The 21,537-nt window shown below is 44.1% G+C and overlaps 1 protein-coding gene across 1 annotated transcript in view; it reads right to left on the bottom strand.

Moving 5' to 3' along the window:
* The window catches only part of DAP (death associated protein), a 66,340-nt gene that overhangs the window by 33,355 nt on the left and 11,448 nt on the right, over positions 1-21,537 (bottom strand). Inside the window, exon 2 of the mRNA XM_004427122.3 lies at positions 20,118-20,214. Coding sequence (XP_004427179.1) covers positions 20,118-20,214 — 97 coding nt within the window. The remainder of the gene's footprint in view (positions 1-20,117; positions 20,215-21,537) is intronic.

Below are 21,537 nucleotides of genomic sequence, written 5' to 3' on the forward strand. Positions count from 1 at the left end.
GCCCCAAACAGCAAATGCTGCAGAGGTTAAAGACACTGTAGCCTGATGTCCGGGTTTGCTCCTTAGGAGGATGTTGCTGCATCTAAACCATAGAGTATTCGTGAACTACTGGGCATGGCTCTAAATAACAGCAGGAGTAACTTCCCAGGCCATGCAATGCTAACGCTCCACTCCCCTCCAGGCGACACTCAGGTAGCTGAGTCTAACAGCTGTGCCCTGCTCCATTCTCCCCACGGGACATCCAATAGAAGCCTACCCGTCTGTGGGTTCCCACAGCAACATCTTCTGACCTGGAGAAACTCACGCAACTGGCAGTTGTTTGCCTGCCTTGTGGGCCATTTAACAGGCAGTTCCTGAGGACCCGGCCAAGGTGCTTATAAAATAGTGCTGGGTCACTTCTAGGTATATAGCACCCCTTGAAAGCAACTGTCAAGCGTTCATCTGGGGGAGGAGGAGAAGCAAAAGAAAAAGGCTAAGAATCAACACAACTGTTGGGAACTGAGTGGGTTAATGAAGGTTTCTAGGCAAGCAGGGCCAGTTTTCCGATGTCGTGGAAAGAAACAGGGCAGGCTGCTGAAGGAAGGGAAGCTCTCCTGTCTTGTCCATCATTCTCGCCCCCAGCCGTGGAAACTCACCATGGAAGACTCCTTAAGAGGGAGACTGCACCGCAGTATTTATCACTTTCCTTACATGTCAGCTTGTCACATGTAACAATTAATTTGATGATCCCAAATTGGACCTGACATGAATCCTCTTGATGATACAGCATGCCTGGATTCAGCATGGATGAACATCGGCTTTAATTTCTCCAGCAGAGGATGCGACGATCAACCCGGGGTCGCTTTCATTAGTTTCCATAGCACTCAACCCCGAGCCCACCTCACAGAGACACTGCCCCTTCCACTGACAGCTGTGGCCAATCTGAGGAAGCGTAGTGTCCCAGGGTTGCTTACTGATCATTTATAATTTTCAGATGCAAATGGGATGTGAGGGGGAGAAACAGAAATTGAGTGCCATTCAATGGAGAATCAGTGTGAAAACGAGGCTGGATAAGCTCTGAAACTATGTCAGCAGGGAAATAAAATTTTACTAAGACAAATTGTGATTTATAATGAACTTTTCAGAAACACGTCAATTGTGCCAAGTAAACTCCCTTTGAAGCCTGGCCATCTGGGGGTAGTAAGAAGAAATCTTTTCTCCTCTATCCCTCCGCCCCTCCCACAAGCAGCTGCTGACTCTAAACCTGGTTCCTGCTGCATGTGGGTCAGCTTGCTGGCTGCCATACCCCACCAGCCCAAACGCCATGAGGATGGACTGGTCACCCTGAGGAAAGCATCTGGGGGAAATGTCGACCTCTAAATGATGATGCTTAGCCACAGACAGTGACACCCTGCCCACACCCACCCCCCAGTGACTGCCACTCAGGCTGATTCTTGAAATTACTATTCGCTACCACCTTTTAAGGACGCAGTTAGGAAGGAGCCCACAGAACCGAGTATCAATCACAGAAGCTGCATAGCAAGACATTCAGTGTTCGATGTACCGAAAAATCCTCTTTACACGTCTTTATGCTTCTCGCCACTGCAGCCGCAAAGTCCTGGCCATTAGAAGGGACAGCCATCCTTCAGAGCCATGTCCCTTGATGAAATGTCGATGCCAAAGAAATATAGATAGATATGCCTTACATAGACCTGTCCCCTTGCCTCCCTCTTGCTGTCATAGTCTCCTCTATAAAGAGTAGCAGTTAAAAAAAAAGCTAAACATTTAGTCCATTTAAAACAGTATTTTTCATAAACTCTTAAGCTGATAGAAGAGGAAAGATATGCATTAAGAGCCCAGCAGACCAAAAAAAATTAGTGGAAATTAATTCAATCCCCCTTCCATACATATATGTATCTCCTATCCTATAACATAATTTGAGTTGCACAAGATCACTGAGCTAGCTAGAGGTACAGCTGGCCCAACTCAAGTCTCTTAACTGGGTCCTTCTATTTCATCCTGATGCCTCGTAAGAACAACTCAATGGCTACAGAACCTTGGAAATAACATTAGCTCCTCTGGGTCATCCTAAAGACTATTGTTAAGCCCGTTTGTTTGGGACAGTTGGGAAGAAATAAGAGATGAAGAATGGAGGCACATATAGGAATGATCATTGTAAGAATACCCAGGCAAGAGATAAAACAAAGCAGTTCTTGAGCATTTTTAGTAAAGAAAAAGACAGCATGCTACAGTCACTAATTAGCACATAGCACTTTACAAGGAGAGATTATATTGCAGGCTCCAGGCCAGATATTAAAGCAAAAGAATAAATGTGTGAAACCAAGCTCCCGCCTCATTAAAAATCTTGGTCTGAGTTGGCTATACATTTTATTATATGTCATTATCTTCATCCTAATCATAACGCTGAGTCGTGACGCCTTCGGTGTTGACAGAACTCCTAAGGGTATATGAAAAGGAGACTTGTCCATCTTGCTCTGCGTCTTACAGGGACTGTGCATTGTCTGAGTGTGTTTGCCGGCGTCCATTTGGAAGATTATTGAAGCAAATACCAAAATACAAATGGTGCATTGTTTGGGTGCAGAAAAACATGTATAGCACGAAAGTAAACCCAAGAGATTTGTTCAACGAGCCAAAGAGCACAGATAGTTCATTTCTTTGCACTATTCTAAAAATGTCATACAATAATTTTTAGTAAAACCTTGTCAAAAGATTTAAAAGCACAGCATCTTCAACACTGTTTAAGCCTGAAATGACTCATAATCACCTACCCAGGAAGTACTCTACATCCAAAGGAATGTGACGAACTCAGTGAGGACTGAGCATCTCCCCTAGTTTCTTGAGAACCGACTTACGTTTTCTTATCTCTTCCAGAACCTAGCAAAGTTCCAGCCACTTAACAGGAACTCCATACATAGGTGACTGCTATTAATTCATGATGTGCTTTTACTTCTCTTCAAAGCTCACAGATAATGATTTTTCCTCATTCTGTTTTCACCATAAAAGTCCCGTAGGAGAAATAGACTCATCTACAAATCCCATGCTACAGATGAGGAGACAGGCCCCGAAGGTTAGTGCCATACCTGGGCCCACCCAGGAGCCCAGGCCAGGACTTGGGGAGCCCTGTTCCATCCCCCAGCTCAGGACTTTCCCGGTGCAAGCCGCTATATGCACATTTCAGGCAGACATGGAAGGCTGACTCTTGGGGACTATGCATACCTAAATTCCTTGATTTTATAGTCATAAATGTGGTCTAGGATGAAAAAGAAAGCTAAGAAGACCAGCAGACAAACTAACAGACAAAAGGTTCAGCCTGAGTTGGGTCAAACTCAAGCTTTCAGGGGAAACACTTCTCCTTTCCAGTTCCCCCTGCTCCTCTAAGGGACGCGGACTCACTGATTCAGAGAGAGGAGCCCCACGTGCTCACCCCCAGGCCTGAGTTTTCAATCCCTCTCATCCAGACATGAGAGCCAGGTGGGCACAAAGTCACAGCCCAGAAGATGCCCAGGGGTAGAATTCCCTCCTCCTCCCAGAAGGCGAGGTGGGGCTTCAATAGACCCTTGCTGACCTGAGCCTCCTTCTCTCCCATTTAGGCTCCCCTCAGACCCAACAAAGGCATTTCTTGCAGAAATCCACCCTGTAGGCTCAGCCTTGCCAAAGCTGGGAAGGGTTTGCATTTGTTTCTATCTGTAATCACATTTGGAACCTCTGGCAAAATGACAACAAACTCTTCCGTTCTTTAACAGTGCTTGTTTTGCGCCCATGTGGCACCACCCTTCCCATTTCAGACCTTATTTTTTTTTTTTCCACTTAAAGTCATAACGAATTTAGTATTCCGTGAGTCATCGGTTTTACCCTGACGCCAGCTTCCTCTTATTAGTACTTTTCTGGTCTGATTTCCTTTTTTTGCAGCTGACTTTGGAAATCTCGAATCTATGGCTTCTGAAATCAAGGTGGACCCAGTCTTTGTGTCCTGTGTCTCCCACACACTGGGCTGGGCGGTTCCCAAGTGGATGGTCATTTTTCTGCTCTGTGGCTCCTGCCATAGAGATCTCAAGACTGTTGGAGCAGCGGCTGCCATTACTCAGGCCGATGGAGTGAGGATGCCCTCGTGGAGCCCGCGCCAACTCAGAGCTACTCCAACACTGTGCCTTGCAAAACTGGAAAGCTGAGTGGACAACTAGGGTAGAAGGGACATCACAGAAACTCTTCCATCTTAAATGAGCTTTTGGATGGAAACCAGCATGTAGTGATACAATCTTAGTGCTGAAAATATGTCTCTGAATTTTAAAGTTCAAAGTAGAATTTTAGGCTCTCTTTTCCATAATTTCTCCCCAACTTTTGGGGAAAAGAGGGCCGGTTGGCAGAATTCAAACAGTGGGCAGCAGAGTGGCAAGAGTCTTTGGGATCAGAGACATCTGGATTCAGTTCCTACTTCTGACAGCTCCCATCGGAATGACCTTGGGCACATCACTAGCCTTTCTCAGCAGATTTCCTCATCCGCAAAATGAGGGGCCACCACCTCCCGTGTAGGTGGTGAAGACAAAGTGGGGTAAGTATATAAAGCACCTGCTCCAACAGTGGCTTGTATTTGTCATTATTTGGCTATCAGACTTTCTGAATGATGCTGAATTGCTTGTTTGATAGCAGGGACGATCTTCTAAACTTCTCATTCCCCAAGGCCCAATTAAGATGAGACAATCATAAAGTAAACACGCTGAGAGACAATACTTTCAACACAGATTAAAGTCTCATGGAAAAACTGTTCAATCCTGCCCAACGGACTGTTCTCACTTACACTGTCTCCCTCCTCCCCAGGGGGCACTTATAAATATGGTGATCAGTCAGGAAGTTATAATTACTTACTGACGGCTAAAGGGCAAATTATTCATATTTAATGAATATTTAATTTCCTACCTTTTACATAGTGTCTATACATTTCTAAAAAATATATAGACTATTAGCATTACAGAGACTGGGATGGAGCCTCACTACTCAAAGAGTGGTGGGAACAAGCAGCACCACACCCCCTGGGAGCCTTGAGAAATGCGGAACCTCAGGCCCCACCCAAGACCTGCTGGTGCAGAACCTGCATTTTGACAAGATTCCCAGGTGATCTGCAAGCACATACAAATTTGAGAGGCTCTGCCCACGCCTAGGTCACCGATGGTAAAGATGCTGGCCCGGGACTCAGGAGACCAGGACTCTCCTGATTGCTGCCCAGCCTCTGCTACCTCAGCTTAGCCGAGCACCACTGGGCAAGTCACACCACCGTCCACGCTTCCTCCCTCCATCCACCCTGTTAAATCAGAAACTGTGAAGGGTCTGAGGTTTTACCCTACTTGCCAGCTAACCAGTTAGCCTGCCACAGTGTATGTGTGCGTATGTGCGTGTGCGCACGCAGACAAGACCTCTGTGACAAACCCACAGCTAACGTCATACTCAGCAGTGAAAGGTTGAAAGGTTTTCCACTAAATCAGGAACCAGACAAGGCTGCCCACTCTCAAAACTCCTATTCCACACAGTACTGGAGGGCCTAGCCAGAGCAATTTGGCAAGAAAAAAAATAACAGGCATCTAAATTGGGAAGGAAGAAGTAAAACTGTCTCTGTTTATAGGTGAAATGATCTTAGGAAATCCTAAAGGTTCCACCAAAAAGCTATTAGAACTGATAAATAAATTCAGTAAAGATGCAGGATACAAAATTCACATATAGAAATCAGTTACACTTCTATATATTAACAAACTATCTGAAAAAGAAATGAAAAAACCATTCCCATTTACAATAGCATCCAAAATAATAAAATACTTAGGAATAAATTTAATTAAGGAAGTGAAAGATCTGTACATTGAAAACTATAAAACATTGATGAAAGAAATTGAAGATGCAAATAAACAGAAAGATATCCTGTGTTCATAGATCAAAAGAATTAACATTGTAAAAATGTCCATACTACCCAAAGTGATCCACAGATTCAGTGCAATCCCTATCAAAATTCCAATGACATTTTTTCACAGAAATAGAAAAAACAATCCTAAAATTGCCTGAAGATACGAGTTTTTGGTCATAATCCACAGCACTGGGCAAGGGCACTGTGTGGTGCCTAGGAGCAGCTTTGGAGAGTTATACCTCCACATGGAGCCCTTCCACCAAAGTGTGAGTGAAGAGAAGAGGAGAGATGTGGAGAGGAAGAGGCAGGGCAGAGGTCCAGCCCAGCCTCCCTCTAGCAACAGCAACATCACTTTCTCTGCCTTTTTTGAAATGCCCATTTACGCCATTCTCTGACCAGTATAGTCTCCCCATATTTGTGCTTATCAAAATTCTGTATGTGCTTCTAGGTTCAAAGAGTATCAACTTTTCCATGTTAATTGAACAGCAGTTTAATTAACAACATTCATGGTGTTAATTGTCCTAGTTTTTCTCTCAACCCACAGAACTTAAGCAGGATATCAACAACCCTTTCTCCACAAAGAGTATAGGTTTCAAAACTGTGAGAACCATTCCATCATGTCTGCTTTCTACTGAATCCTTGTGGAGCAAAAGTTAACCTTAGCAAGAGAGGTCAGGCTATTGTGTAGGTAGGAATGCTAAATAAATGGAATGAATTAGTACTCCTATAATCAAACTTAAACTTAGACCCAACGCCATCTTCAAACATAGGCACCTACATCTGAACTTGCATATTCCTACTCTATCATCTTAGCTTCCCTCCCTCCATTTTCTCACCACCCATGACACCCCCAAAAGAGAAAACAGCAATTACTTCTCTAAAGGTAGTTAGACTGGCCGAAGATGCTCTAAATTTCATTATCATCACACTGAAAGAACCTGCTACAGAGGAACACTTAATAGATGTCACTTATAATCTTCACTCAGCCAGTTTTAATCTTTAGTCCTGATTTATATAAATTCAAAGTTATCCAGAATAAAAACTTGTAGTGGCAGTCCAACTTTTCTGACAAATTCTTGGAATACCACAGACACACTTTTGTCTGGTGCTGGGCAGTCGTCCCCTGCAAGGCTCTGCTCTGTAGGACAGTAGGGAGGCTGCAGCCAACCACCTTTCAACCAGGACACCAAACAACCCCATAATGACTGTGCCTTATTTGCAAAATCCTTAGCCTCAGGCTTGACCACAGTTCTTGAAGCCACTTCCATAAAGATCCTATTCTCGCTTCTCCTTAGCAGAAAACCCATCTTTCCGGGGACCCCATGTCAACGGTGGAGCAGAAGCCCTCGGTTATCCTGGCCATCAGCAGCAGCATGACTAAGTGAGCTTAAGCACACTCGTGGGCTCAGGACACGGTCTGCGCAGCTGTGTCCTGTGACAGCAGCATCAGCATTCATCTTCACTTCCTCTTTCCCTCCTGTGAATGCCTCGGGCCAACTCATTCTGAGAGGGCCTCTGCTGCGTTACTGGTGGTTAAGAACCTTCAGTTGGGCTGTCCTCCCTATGCGGTTTTCCTCGGAGGTGAAATCTCCCTGCCGTGTTTTTCTTCGCAGCATTGCTGACGCTACTTGCCGCAGCATACATTCGATTGTCTGTGTGCGTATCATCTGGCGCCCCCAGTGGAATGGAAGCTCTGTGAGAAGAGGGATTTTGTTTTGTTCTCTAACGAGTCCTCACTGTGGAGCAGGGTGCCTGGCACATGGTAGGCGCTTACAGATCCCGGGTGAATGAATGAATGGCCACCAGCAAGGAGGTGGAATACTTGGATGTGTGTGCCTGGGAAATCAGTTAAGGGCTGCCGTTTAAAAAAATTATTGGGGCACAAAAACTCTTTGTCCCATAAAAATATACTAGAAGAATGGGGGACAGTGCAAGTCTAGTAACTTAACCTCTTTGGTTAGTTCTGATGGTGCCTGTAGGGACTAACCTTTAAGAAGATTTGGGCTTACTCACAAATCCCTCAGTTTTTCATTCTTAATATGTATGGCCACTCTTTATGTCCACTTCTAGGTTCAAACATGCAAGCTCTGGGGATGAGTCTGGCTTTAAGATGGGGCTCTAGAGAGCCCTTGGGAGGGGAATCTTTCTGTGCTGTTGGCTGGGGGCCAACTCAGACCCAGGGCCCAGGTTCTGACCTCTTGCTGCCAGCCTCGTTGGCCTGGGATCCTGAGCCCTGTGCTGTGGTTCCTGAACCTTGTTCTCCAGGCTCTTGACCAAGGTTCTCACCTCTGGCTCTGCTGCCCTCCCTGGACTTCACTCCTCTTCTGTGTAGACCTGGGGCACCTGTTTGTCCCCATGGCTCTGGGAGACCTCACTGGACTGGCCTGCACCTGGCTCACATGGCCTTGGGTACCGGTGCCTGACTTCCCAACATCCACACTGCTGCAAACCCTACATCTGAGATGATCTCAGTAATGTTTGCGTTAGTGACAGTCATGTCACCCAATTCTGGCCAATGAGTTTGCTAGAGGGCTTCTGGCAAAGCTTTTCTTGCTCCTAAAAAGATTTAAGAAGAGATGTCCATTTCTTCCCCTGGACACCACACATCTGGATAGGAAGGCTGGAGCTGCTGTGGCCAACCCACTGCCCACCTGTGGAGGAAGCTACTCCAGGAGGAAGGCAGAGCTACAAGCCATGCAGGGAGGTGGACCTAGAAGAGTGTGAAGGGCCCACTTGGCCTGCAGCCAACCCTGCCCCGGGGCCTTCTTCTCAGGAGATGGTACGTGTCCTCACTGCCTGTGCCAGTCTGAGCTGGGATGTGCTGCTGTTTACGGTGGAAAGCTTCCAATGAATGCCTCTTTCTCTACCTCCTCTGAGGTGTCCTGCTGTCCCCCCAGTACTGCAGCCCTGGTCTCCAGAGCCATGTCACCAGACTGCACTTCCACATTCCCAGCAAAGAAAATGTGGGGGTTTGATTACAGCCCTGATTCTCAACCTTTCATGCATGAGGGCTTCTTTTTTAAATTGAGGTAACATTCACATATCATAAAATTCAGCATTTTAACCATTTTAAAGTACAATCCAGTGGCACTTTTAATACACTATGTTACGCCACCATCACCCCCATCAATTTCAGAACATTTTCATTATCCCAAAAAGAAAGCCCATATGCAGTAAGCAGTTGCTTCCTATCCTCCCCTCCTTTCCCCAGCCGCTGGCAACCAGGAATCTGCTTTCCATCTCTTTGGATTTCCTAATTCTGGACATTTCATATAAATGGAATCATACACCATGTGGCCCTTTGTGTCTGGCTTCTTTCACTCAGCATGATGTTTTCAAGATTCATCTAACGTTGTAACATGTGTCAGCACTTTATTCTTTTTATGGCCGAATAATATTCTACTGTATGGATATAGCATGTTGTGTTTATCCATTCATCAATTGGTGGACATTTGGGTTGTTTCCACTTTTTGACTATTGTGAATAATGATGCGACGAACATTCACGTACAAGTTTTTGTTTGCACACCTGCTTTCAACTCTCTTGGGTATACACCTAGGAGCAGAACTGCTGGGTCATGTGGTAATGCCACGTTTAACTTTTTGAGTAGCCACCAAACTGGTTTCCACGGCAGTGAGGTCTTCTTTTTTTGTTTGTTTCTTTTAAAAAACTTTTTTTTATTGTGGTAAAAAACATATATCATAAAATTGACCATCTGAACCATGTTTAAGTGTACAGCTCAGTAGTGTTAAGTATATTTTACATTGCTGTAAAACAGATCTCCAGAACCTTTTCATCTTGCAGAACGGAAATTCTATGCCCATTAAACAATCCCCTTTTGCCCCCTCCCCTCTGCCCCTGGCAACTAGCATTGTACTTTCTATCTCTATGAATTTGACTACTTTGGATACCTCATATAAACAGAACCATACAGTTTTGTCTTTTCATGTCTGGCTTATTTCACTTAGTGTAATGTCCTTCAAGTTCAACTACATTGTAGCATGTGACAGGATTTCCTTCCTTTTTAAGGCTGCATAGTATTCCACTGTATAGATATATTGCATTTTGTTTATCCATTCATTTGTTGATGGATACTTGGGCTGCTGCCACCTCTTAGATACTGTTAATAATGCTGCTATGAACATGGGTGTGCAAATATCTCTTCGAAACCTTGCTTTCAATTCTTCTGGACATACACCCAGAAGTGGGCAAGGGCTTCTTTTTAACATAAAAAACTTAGTGGATCTCTACCCAATAGATGTTTTGCTTTTGGCATCTAGACCCTTCTAAATCTTTAGTAAAATCTGACACCTTACCTCTCCAGGTGCTCCACCTGGGAGCACCTGGATTAGCTGACCTCTCAGGTCGTGTCTACCTCTAAATCTGATGCTTCTGTGAGAAGTTCTTGATTATAACACCATCCTCATGACTCTAGTCTGCATTAGTTTTCCATTATTGACTATAGCCCTGCCTTAGAGGATGTACACAATCTGAAACCAAAGTAAATATCCTGCCTAGGGAGAACTGAGGGCCCAACAGAACATGCCCACAGGGATAAAGAATTTTCTTCCTCCACACTGACCTCACCTTATTCTCCCGCTGGAAAATAAGAAGCAATCCAGTTAATAAGTTAATTAACTGTTTTACCTTTAAAGAATCAAAGTCTAAGCTAATTATTACTGATTCACCAAGTATTTTCTGAGCGCTATGCGTTCTGAGACAGTTGATGTCAACGGAGTTTACTTAAACAGAGGGTTTAAAAATTTCAGGCACAGTAATTGTAATGGAATAAACTCAATAAAGGGCTCTTGTTCCTATGCAGTTATTCTTATTCGTAGCATTATTCTATGAAGTTATTATTACAGATTCCATTCTATAAAATCCAACCACTGGACAGTTGATTTAAATTCAGTTCATATGTTTATGTAATAAGAAAACACTCCTGATAAATAGTACAACCCTCTGAGTAACACCATAAAAACAAGAGGCATCCATTCCGAGAGGCTGACTCCAGTGCATATGCACAGAGCAGTGTCTGGACGGGAAAACTGATAGCTCCATTTCCTTTCTTTCCTCCCTCCACCTGATAAAAGGAGCTCTCCCTGTGTGGAGGGGAGCGTGGCCGTCTCGTAAGGAGCCTGGAGGCCAGTGGAGGGCGAGGGAGCAGGAACGGGGTGCTCAGAAGCTAATCAATCACACCTGGTTTCTGCATCCATTATGGAACCAGATGTTGTGCAAACACTGCCTCCCATTCAATTATCAGCAGCACCAGGCACTGGAGGAAAGCTGGGCCTTCAGCACTTTCCTTCTCATCCCCAAACTGAAGGAGTCCAGCCAGGCTCCCATGACATATGGATGCCCATATGCTCCGTCCCTCTACAGAGAGCGAGCCTTTGATTCACTACCTGCCCAACTCGAGCCTTTCTCTGGTGCCTATCTATGTGGAAGGAGAACTCAAAGACTGAGGTCCTGACCACGCTAATGCCCACGGCTTTCAGGACACAAAGTGTCCAGGTCACATATCATGCTCCGTTTCCTGGGCAATTCTGGGCAAAACTTATGAAAATGCACAGAGTTGCATTCCTATTGATCATCCTAACATACACATAGCCATGGGTTTTGGAAGAAATGTTTAATTTATACTACATACAACAGGAAAACTGGTATTGGAGCCACCACTAATCAATCAATGACGAAGGCAGTTCTTTGTGCTTAAGAGGGCCTCAATGTAGTCGGGAAAAGGAGATAAACATTTACATTTATTTTTTATCTTAAACAAACAAACAAATTAAGCCTTACCACTAATTACTATGTGGACTGTTTTGCTTGTCTGCAGGCAGACCGTCTGTCACCGCCCTCATGGTCCTTAGGGCTCTGGAGGAAGGAGCGGGGTCCCCACCCACAGGTCCCTCTGTGCCTTCCGTTGCTTCTGGCATCTTGCAACATGTATAGGGCACTGTCTGGTTAATGGGGTAATGAAGTAAATTCTCTAGTTTTACCCTTGATATATCCCAAGCACCTACAACTGTGTTCAAATGTATTATGAATGAATTTAAACAAACTTTTACAAAATGGACAAATAGCTTAAAAAGATTCATGCAAAAAAACTCCAGAGGCTGAAGTTCAGACCAGTACAAGTGCAAGTGAAGAGGAATGAAAGAGAAGTGTCTCCTCCTAGTAAGTACTTCCTAAGCCACATCACAAACACCAGCCATCTACTCAGATCCTACAAGAAGCTGCCCTCCTTCCACAAACCTGGAATCACCAAGAAGGCCATTAGAAATTTAGATTTGCATCCTGAATCATTAGTTAGAAACCTTATCTCATGGGTATTTGGACCTTGAGTATTAGCTAATGATAATATAAAGTCATAATGATTAGCAAGACATTTAAAATATGGTTTATTTCATCTTTATCTAAAACATTAATATACATTTTGTATACATTTTATAATTTATATAACAGTTGCATAGTACACATGTATAATTTAAAAAGGAATATATACATGTTGGAGGTACAGGCACAAAAGTTTTTAAATTGATGGGTTGCGTGATCAAAGTTTGGGGCCACATCCTCGGTACAGAGCATCTACTTGGTCAGGAAGGCAGACAGCTGTAGTGCTCAACCTGGGCAACGGTAAGTGCTGGCGCAGAGGTAAGGGTCATTTGCTACGTAAGCCTCATGGTTAATAAATTATTACGCTGCATTGCTGTTGGCATATCAGTATAGCTGGGCAATGCCAACAGATGCCTAGCGGCACGAGGTGCTGCCTGCTTCTTATGGGTTGAATCGTGTCTCCCTCAAATTTCTACGTTGAAGCCCTAACCCCCCACTTATCTCAGAATGTGACCTTATTTGGAAACAGAGTTGCTGCAGATGTGATTCGTTAAGATGAGGTCCTACTGGAGTCAGGTGGGCCCATAATCCAATGTGACTAGTCTCCTTGTAAAAAGGGGAAATTTGGACACTGACTCGTAGATAGGGAGAATGCCACATGAAGATTACAGTTATGCTGCCGCCAGCCAAGGAACTACCAGAAGCTAGGAGAGAGGCCTGGAACAGATCCTTCCTAGGGCTTCAGAGGGGGCACAGCCCTGCTGACACCTCGATCTTGAACTTCTCACCTCCAGGACTGTGAGAGAATAAATTTCTGTTGTTTAAGCCACCCAGTTTGCAGTACTTTGTTATGGTAGCCCCAGGAAACGAATACACGGCTTCTTTGAGAGGAGATAGCCACCTGGTAGGAAGTTCTGCCCTTTATAACCTGGGGGGAAATGAGAGTGGGTTCGGCTGAGCCTTTGCAGAGTGATGGAGAGAGGATGCTACCCGCAGGATAGACTGCAGACTTAAATGCAGACACTCACCCTCCCTTAGCAGCCTCTCACAGATGCCATCTTATACGCTACCAGCTGCCTCGGGCTGCCACCTAGGGATATGGGGGCCTGTGCCGGCTCTGTCAACTTTCTGCTGCCCAAGTTGCCATAGGCAAATGATTTCTTTCACCACTCCCTGCTGGTAAACAAACTGTAACACTTTGTTAACGCCTCTTGTCGCCCACAGACTGAGAACATTGATCCATGAGTCTCACAGAGGCAGCCCTGACAGTGAGAGCTGCCCAACAGTGACTCGAGTCTTCCCCAATTTCCTCACCAAGCAGTCAAGGCTGTTCATCACTATGTCATGCTGCCATGAAATCATGCCTCAAAGGCTTTCAATTCTGAGGAGCTCCTGTGCCTTCAGGACAGCTGATCTCTGGAGGAGGCATCTCAGTCCACAAGCAGGTGACAACCAGTAACCCCTTCACAAGGACATTCCATGTCATTTGACGCCCCTACCACATCGAGACTCTGCCTTCAGCCCCGGGCTGGGGTCTGTGGCCCACTGTACTCCAGCACCCTGTTCAGCTGTTGCCGCCATGTCATGGGCCCCGCCTGCTGACAGGACACCCAAAACAGCACAGGAGTTGGTAGCTGGCCAGCGCTCAGCATCCCTACTCCACTGGCATCTCCACACGTCCCGGGGAAAAAGACACATCTCTTTTAAAAGGCAGCTGACAACTAGCCTGCATACAAAAGATGATGTTGGAAAGTAAGGATGATGTTAAAATTGGTTCACCACATGGTTTAATTAAAGTTCAAATCTACAGATAACAGCTTAAAGACAAAAATTCCAAGGCATAGAGGCTGTGCCATCTCTTAACTTCAGAGTTGTAAATTTTCTATTTCTTAAGAATTAATTTTAACTGAGAGAACCACTAAAAATGGCCATAGATTACCATTTGGCATCTGTTAGGGATTGAATTTTTTTCCCCAAAAGGATATGTGAAATCCTAACCCCCAGTACCTCAGAATTTGACCTTTTGGGAAATAGGGTCTTTATAGATGTAATCAATTTATTACGGCAGGTGCTAATCCAATGACTGATGTCCTTACAAAAAGGGGAAGTCTGGACACAGATACCGACACACATGGAGGGAAGATGATGTGAAGAGACCCAGGGAGAAAGAATACCAGGTGAAGACAGAGACTGAGGTGATGCTTCCACAAGCCCAGGAATGCCAAAAACTGCCAGTAAACCATAACTGCAACAGGTTCTCACTCACAGCCTCAGAAGGAAACAACCTTGGCGACACCTTGACCTTGGACTTCCAGCCTCCAGAACTGTGCGACCACACATTTCATTTCATTTTAAGCCATCCAGTTTGTGGTATTTGTCACGGCAGCCCTACGGTAATACAGCGTCCATATAGTAACAACTGTTTCAGGCGGGAGTTATCAGTGAATGCTAAAAGTAGCAGGTGACAGTTTGATGAGAAACAAGTCCTCACAGCACTTTCACGGTCATTCACAGACATGCGCAGAGCAGCAAAAAGCTATAGTCACTGACGCGCAGGTTCCCATCTGAGGGCGAATAAGATGACGCTCTGCCTTCTTACTTCAGCTCTCATACTGTACACAAGTGTCCTTTTCATGGTCTCCACTGTAAAGATATTCTTGTTTTATAATTAATAAATATATTGGGGGATACTTTGAGACTATGCAAACATCACGTTTCTCCTTAAACTGTCGCCCACTGATGGTAGCATCCATTGGTGGATCTTGTCTACCACGATTACTGTGCTATTTGCCTGCTGGTGATAGTCTATTTCCCTCCTTCCTTATACCTGTATTAATTGGAATTTTTCTATAAAGGAGAGCTGTCCCTTCTCCTCATTTATGTATTCAATTATTTTATTGGGATGGACTCACGGATGTTTATTTTACTCTATGGGTTATAACCCAATACTATCATTATTTATTTTTTTTGCAAATTGTTCCAGCCTTGGCCATCAGGTTGGCTCCTGTGTTGTTCCGAGAAGCCTCCATCCTTTAGAGTGCACTCCTTATGTTCTGGCACTATGAGTTCTTCCAGGCTCATCTAGTATTTTTCCTGCTCTGGCCCTAAAATTAACCACTTTTCCAAGGAACCCAGGTTCCCTTGATTGGGGAATGGTGTTTAGAAACCAAGACCCAAGTCATGGCTACATGGGTGTCAGTTCCTTTAGGCCCTCTCAGTGAACACAGCAAGGAAATACAGGTATGCGCACTAACCATCCCCCATCTATATTTATTTCTGTATGTATGTACATCTGTGTGTATCTACTATCTACCCATCCATCCACTCAAAACTGAGTTCCCACTCATACTTCCAATTCCAGTTCAAGACCACAAAGCTCATTTTACTTTCACCTCTTTCCTATTTGTAACCTCTTTCTCTGACAGTGAGAAGCTTGGCTCTCATTATCCACTACATATTTACTTATTTGTTCAAACCTATATACTCACAAAGCAATTTCAGAACTGCTAACTCATACCCCTGTAAGAAACACATTTACTAACTGGATATAGCATCTATGCACAGGTTTTTGTTTTTTTTGTCTCTAGCCTTATAATATCCAGTCAAAATACCGTTTCTCAAAGTTACTTAGGTTAGGTCTTTTCTTCTCCACTCCTTTCAATCGGTTATATTAATCATTTGTATTACAGTTAGGTTCATCTGTTGCTGTCTATATTCCATTTTGGGTGTCTCCCACATGCTGGATGATTTGAACTGTCTGTTTATGTTTCAGGTATGTGAAGCATGAAAAAGAATCATGGTGCTAAGTCAGAGCTGTACAAAGAGCAGAATTTGGAAGATGGCTGCTCCCTCTGTGTCCTTGTCACCCCACTCACATTTCCCCTTCCTCCCACCCCTTTCCCACCCACTCCCAGTCCACACCCAAACCCTTCTACTCCTAGTTGACTCTTCCTGTCACTGATCCTTTTTCGTATCTTGCACCAAACTCGATTCGCGGTGGGACCTCAGTATATGTTTGACATTAAACTACTTTCTTCAGTGAATCCTACTGACTTCTCAAGTCCATTCCATGTCTGCAATTTCTCCTTCACATAATGAAACTGGGCACTTCCTCTCAACAGGCTCAACAAAAGGTTTGGAAGAAAGTCACAGCTTCCCTTAATTGGGTCAGTTCTGAGAAAGAATGCAGCAGCCACAAAGGAAAGTATTAGCTAACAATAATGAAGCTGATTACTCTTCTTGGATAGGAAGAGCCACAGTAACTAGAACTCAGACTGACGGAAATTCTTGGGCCACATTTTCAAATTTCTGCTACATTCTTCTTTTTAATGTAGCATCTCAAAACAACTTGGCAGCATAAGAAATTATTATTTTTAAATCTCCAAAAAATTACAAGGTTAAAGGAGTAAGAGTAGCATAAAGATTTGAAAAAAAATAATTATGAGTAAAAATGTTTTTTGTTGTTTAATATAATAATAACCTCTTTAACGCTCCAGTTGTTTCTTTTCTCTGAATCAGTATTTGATTTTCTGATTAGTGGGGAAGGAAGCCACCAGAGATGAGTCAATAAATGTAAAGCCAGTTTTAAATACCTGGGAATGAAAGCAAAGAGTTTTGCAAAAGTAGATCTAAGGAGGAAATTGGCATCTGAGACTAGATACTTATTTTCATATCTGGAGAACACTTGGATCAAAACATGAAAAAGCACGAAACTTTAGGATTAGGGTAATATGGGTATTGAAGTCACATGTCATGACATTTCCAAGGGAAGTTAATGTAGAACATTAAACGTTTGACAGATTCTGCAAATAAATAGGCCTTTCCATATGTAAAGTAAAGCCAGTCTGGTCTTGGAAACCTTGCTGTAAACTGTAATTAGGCCATCTACCGATGGCGAGGCTGCACGGGTGGGATTACGGGCTTGAGGGCTATGGGAAAGGTTATGGGCAACGCCAGAATCAGTAATTTTATTTCATAGAGGGATCTGGATTTACAGTCTATGTTGATCCTGAAAATATTCTGCCAATTCAGGCGGTTTCTGCAGCATATTAGGGGCATGGGCTTCCAAGTCCAGACAGACTCAGGGCTGAATCCTGGCCTGGTCGCTGACTGGCTATGTATCATTGGGCCAGATAACCTCCGTAAGGCTTGGTTTCTTCATCTCTATAATGGGCATAGTAATACCAACTCATAGGTGGGGGTAGCTTTAAACCCGATGTGAAGCACTCAGTAGGTGCCCAGCACAAGACAGGTGCTCAATTGGTAAGCACAGCCTCATGGCTAAGAGCGAGGACCATGGACCCAGCCACCACTGCTGGAATGCTGGCTTTCCACTCATTCACTGTGTGATCTTGGAAAAGTCACTTAACCTTTCTGAGCTGCTGAAGTAGGAGTAGCAATCTGGAATGGAAATAATAATCAGTAACCAACTTTGAAATAGGGATGACAATAAAATAGAGTAGTTGTGAGGATCAAATGAATTAATATGGACAGAACACTTAGAACAGGGCCAGGCTTGCTGCACTAGAATATTAGCAATGATGATTAACTATGATTATTCAATCAGCCCATTAGAACAATGAGGAGTGCATGGTGGTGGAAGTAGACCATTACACAGAGCACCAGGCCTGGAAAGGGCTCTGGAAGGAGCTGTTTTGGCAGTATATGTCAACAGCTTAAGAGTCTGCAAAGGCGCACCCCATCTGTCAATGGAGTGTCAAGTGGGGTAACCCCCAGCAGTCAAGAGTGAGGCTGAAGTCAAGAGGACAAGAGCTAACACACCCGACAGGAACATACTATGGCAATCTGGCTGCAGGGAACAAAATCCCCTGCTCATGTGCTATGCAAACCCTACCCTTGCAGTCAGCCTGCTTCAAAACACCTGGTTCATCGAGAACAAACCCTTAAGGTGAGTAAGATGCTAAAATCTAGAGGGCTGGGGTGCCTGCTCCTTTTTCTTGCAATTGTTCATCCTCTGGCATATCTATTTAAATTGTGTATCTTCGATAAATGCTGTATTTCACCTCATGAAAAAAAATCAATAGAAAGAAAATGAATGGGCTGTTCTGTCCTTATTTCTAAACACACTAATAAATTGTCACCTCTCACTGTACCGACACTGCGTTACGCAGGGAAATAGCTATTTGTACCTTATTCCACTTAAACCCAAGCCAAAAAGCATGTTTCATTAACTTACTAGGATTTCTTTTCCAGGCAAGGTTTTCTATCTCATCCTTTCTTCCTTCTTAAGGAAACAACTGGATATGAAGAAAGCACAGCCCAGGATTCCTACTGGAGGAAATTTCTATAGGCCCACATGCTCTCACCTCCAATTCCGAATTCAAGAATTTTCTGAAAACTGAAAGTTTCCTTATAACTTGTATGGAGGCAAAAGTTAACCTGAACTGACCCAAGTCTGCAAATTTAAAACATTTGCCTCCCTTGGTGTGAACATCTTACACATCATACACATCATTACAACATGCTGCCTGAGACCCCACTATGGGTACTATATGGAATATGCACTGTTTTATTCTTCTAATATCTGTATCACTCTCCTAGAACCCCCAAAATTTCTCAATTCTGAATTAAATCGGGCCCCAGTGTGGCACTCTCCTAGAGTTAGAAGCTGTTATGTTCCAAACACAGCTTTGAGAAAACAGCCAGTGAGAAAGTTAATTCTGGAGTTTTCTTCAAACCAACTTCTTTTAAAACTAGAACTTGGGCTGAACTTGCACATTGCTGATCTCATGATTTAAAATGGGCAATAATCACTCAGAAATTTTGCCCCAAATTCTGTCTACCCCTCAAGTGACTGCACCGTAACATACCACACGAGGTTCTATAGAGAACACCCCACGGGGCAGCACACACATGAGCAGACACGTGGGGTTACCAAGACCATGCACGTCCTTCTTAGGGGGCGCACGCTCTTGGGAGAGACTCTCTTAGAAGCCTGGCCTGCTCTGGACCCCATTAGACCTGGGTTTAAATTCCCGCTCCATTAGAGTGTATACGCTTTGTGGACTTGGGTTTCCCATGTGTGAATTGGGGAATTTCAGCTTCCCATGCGTAAATCAGGGAGAATACCACCTACTATTCAGGACTATCGGACTGGAAGGAAATAATGCGCCTGGTCCACAGAAATACAGGTTAGCTGCTTTCCACACTTGCTTTCCTCCTCTGGCTAACACACCCTCTGAGGACAGGTTGTAGGGCAGAAAGCTTAGTGTTCACTTTCTTCCACGTGGACGAGCTCAGAGAGAGGTGTATGCGTTTGCGGTGCATCACAAGGAGGAAGGAAATGGATTTGTACTGAAGTCCTTGAACCAAATTTGATATCTGAACTTCCGAGGAAAACAGGTAATAAACACAGATGGGTGGACTGCAGAGAGACAAGCTGTTGGGCACCCAGGGGGCTGGGGGCAGAGATGTCATTTAAGGATACGTGGGCCCTCATGAGGATGTGGCCTCGCTGATTCTGGATTTGGCTGAAGAACTAGAAGAGCCCAGAGGCTGGTGGACATTTTTACATCAGTAGTTCTCCACCCCAGCTGCACAGAATGCCAGGTCCACCCAGAGATCCAACTCATCTGGCATTTTCAAAGCTCTCAAGGTGATTTCAGTATTGTAGCGGAAGTTGAGGGCTACTGCCCACACACGGATAGCCTGTGCTCAGATGTAGTCAGGAGAGAGGACGTGCTCGAGATGCCCTATCTCCCCCCTTGTCTGGGAACAGAACCCCCACCTCACTGATTAGGAAAGCAAAAACACAGCACAGGGCCCCATACAGCCCAGGAGTTATCAGAAGCACAGAGCAGAGAACAAACATTAATGTTTAACTAGATAATGGTTACTTGTAAAACACACCCGAGATTCACCAGAATTCTCTCACCTGGGGCTTTCCCATTCTTGGTCATCTTTGTCTTTCTCTTCTTTGGTGTCTCCAGAATGTGGGTGTTTCTGCACAATTCGCATTCCACCAGCTTTCACTAAAATGCAAACAGAGGAGGGTATGATCGATGTGGCAATGGAACCACCAGAGGACCGGGGGCACCAGCTGGAAAGTTTCTTGTTGCCACATGGCCACAAGTTAGTCCAGATAACCTGGCAGTGACAATCATGAACGACAGAAGGTTAGTGTTGTCGGGGGAGATTCAATATGATAGAGCACTCAACACTGTCTTTTACTCCAGATTCACTTAGCAACTTTCCAAAGCTCTCCTCAGTTAGTTAGTGTTTTTGGTCTCCTTTCCAGTATTGCGTAAGAGCGGTAGTATAACCATGTGGAGAAAGTGGCTGCTTATTTTAGGTTCTGCACATATTTTTGATGCAACAAGGGCCCACTTAATCCCTGCCCTGTGATATTTTCTCAAATAGCCACGATGCTTTTGATGGGGTGATAGAGCCACAGGTGACACGGGACAGCTTCTGTGCCACAGGCACAGAGCCCACTCAGGTGGCAGCCAAGACTTCTGTGGCAGTCTTTCCCAAACTGTGTTGTGAAATCCTCGTGTTGGCAGATGGTAATTCAGTTTTTTACAACAGCCTTATTGACATATAATTCACTTATAATACAATTCACCCATTGAGAGTGTACAATTCAATGGTTTTGAGTGTATTCAGAGTTGTACAAACATCGCCACAAACAACTTGAGAACATTTTCATTACCCTAAACAGAAACCCTATACGAATTAATGGCCACTCCCCAATCCCTCCTCTCCCCCAGCTCCTAGCAACCAGTCATCTGGATTTGCCTATACTGGACATTTGACATAAACAGAATAATAAAATATGTGGCCTTTGGTGGCTGGCTTCTTTCACTTAGCATAATGTCTTCAAGGTTTATCCATGTTGTAGCATATGTCAGTACTTTATTCCTTTTCATGGCTGAATAATATTCCACTGCATGGATATACCACATTTTACTTATCCTTTCATCTGTTGATGGACATTTGGGTTGTCTCCATTTTTTGGCTATTATGAATAATGCAGCCATGAGCAACTTGTGTACAAGTTTTTGTGTGGACACATGGATATATACCTTCATTTCCTTGGGTATATACTAGGAGTGGAATAGCTGGGTCACATAGTAACTGTGTATGTACCCCTTTGAGGAACTGCCAAACGGTTTTCCAAAGCTGGGACACCATTTTACATTCCAACCAGTCCGAGTGTCTGATTTTCCCACATGTTCACTAACGCTCGTTACTGTCTATCTTTTTGATTATAGCCATCCTAGTGGGTATGAAGCAGTATCCTCTTGTAGTTTGATTTACATTTCCTTAATGGCTAATGTTACTACTGTTTTGCA

Source organism: Ceratotherium simum, chromosome 18 (genome assembly GCF_057802395.1).
Source record: "Ceratotherium simum simum isolate JZ-2026a chromosome 18, ASM5780239v1, whole genome shotgun sequence".
In the NCBI taxonomy this organism is placed as follows: domain Eukaryota; kingdom Metazoa; phylum Chordata; class Mammalia; order Perissodactyla; family Rhinocerotidae; genus Ceratotherium; species Ceratotherium simum.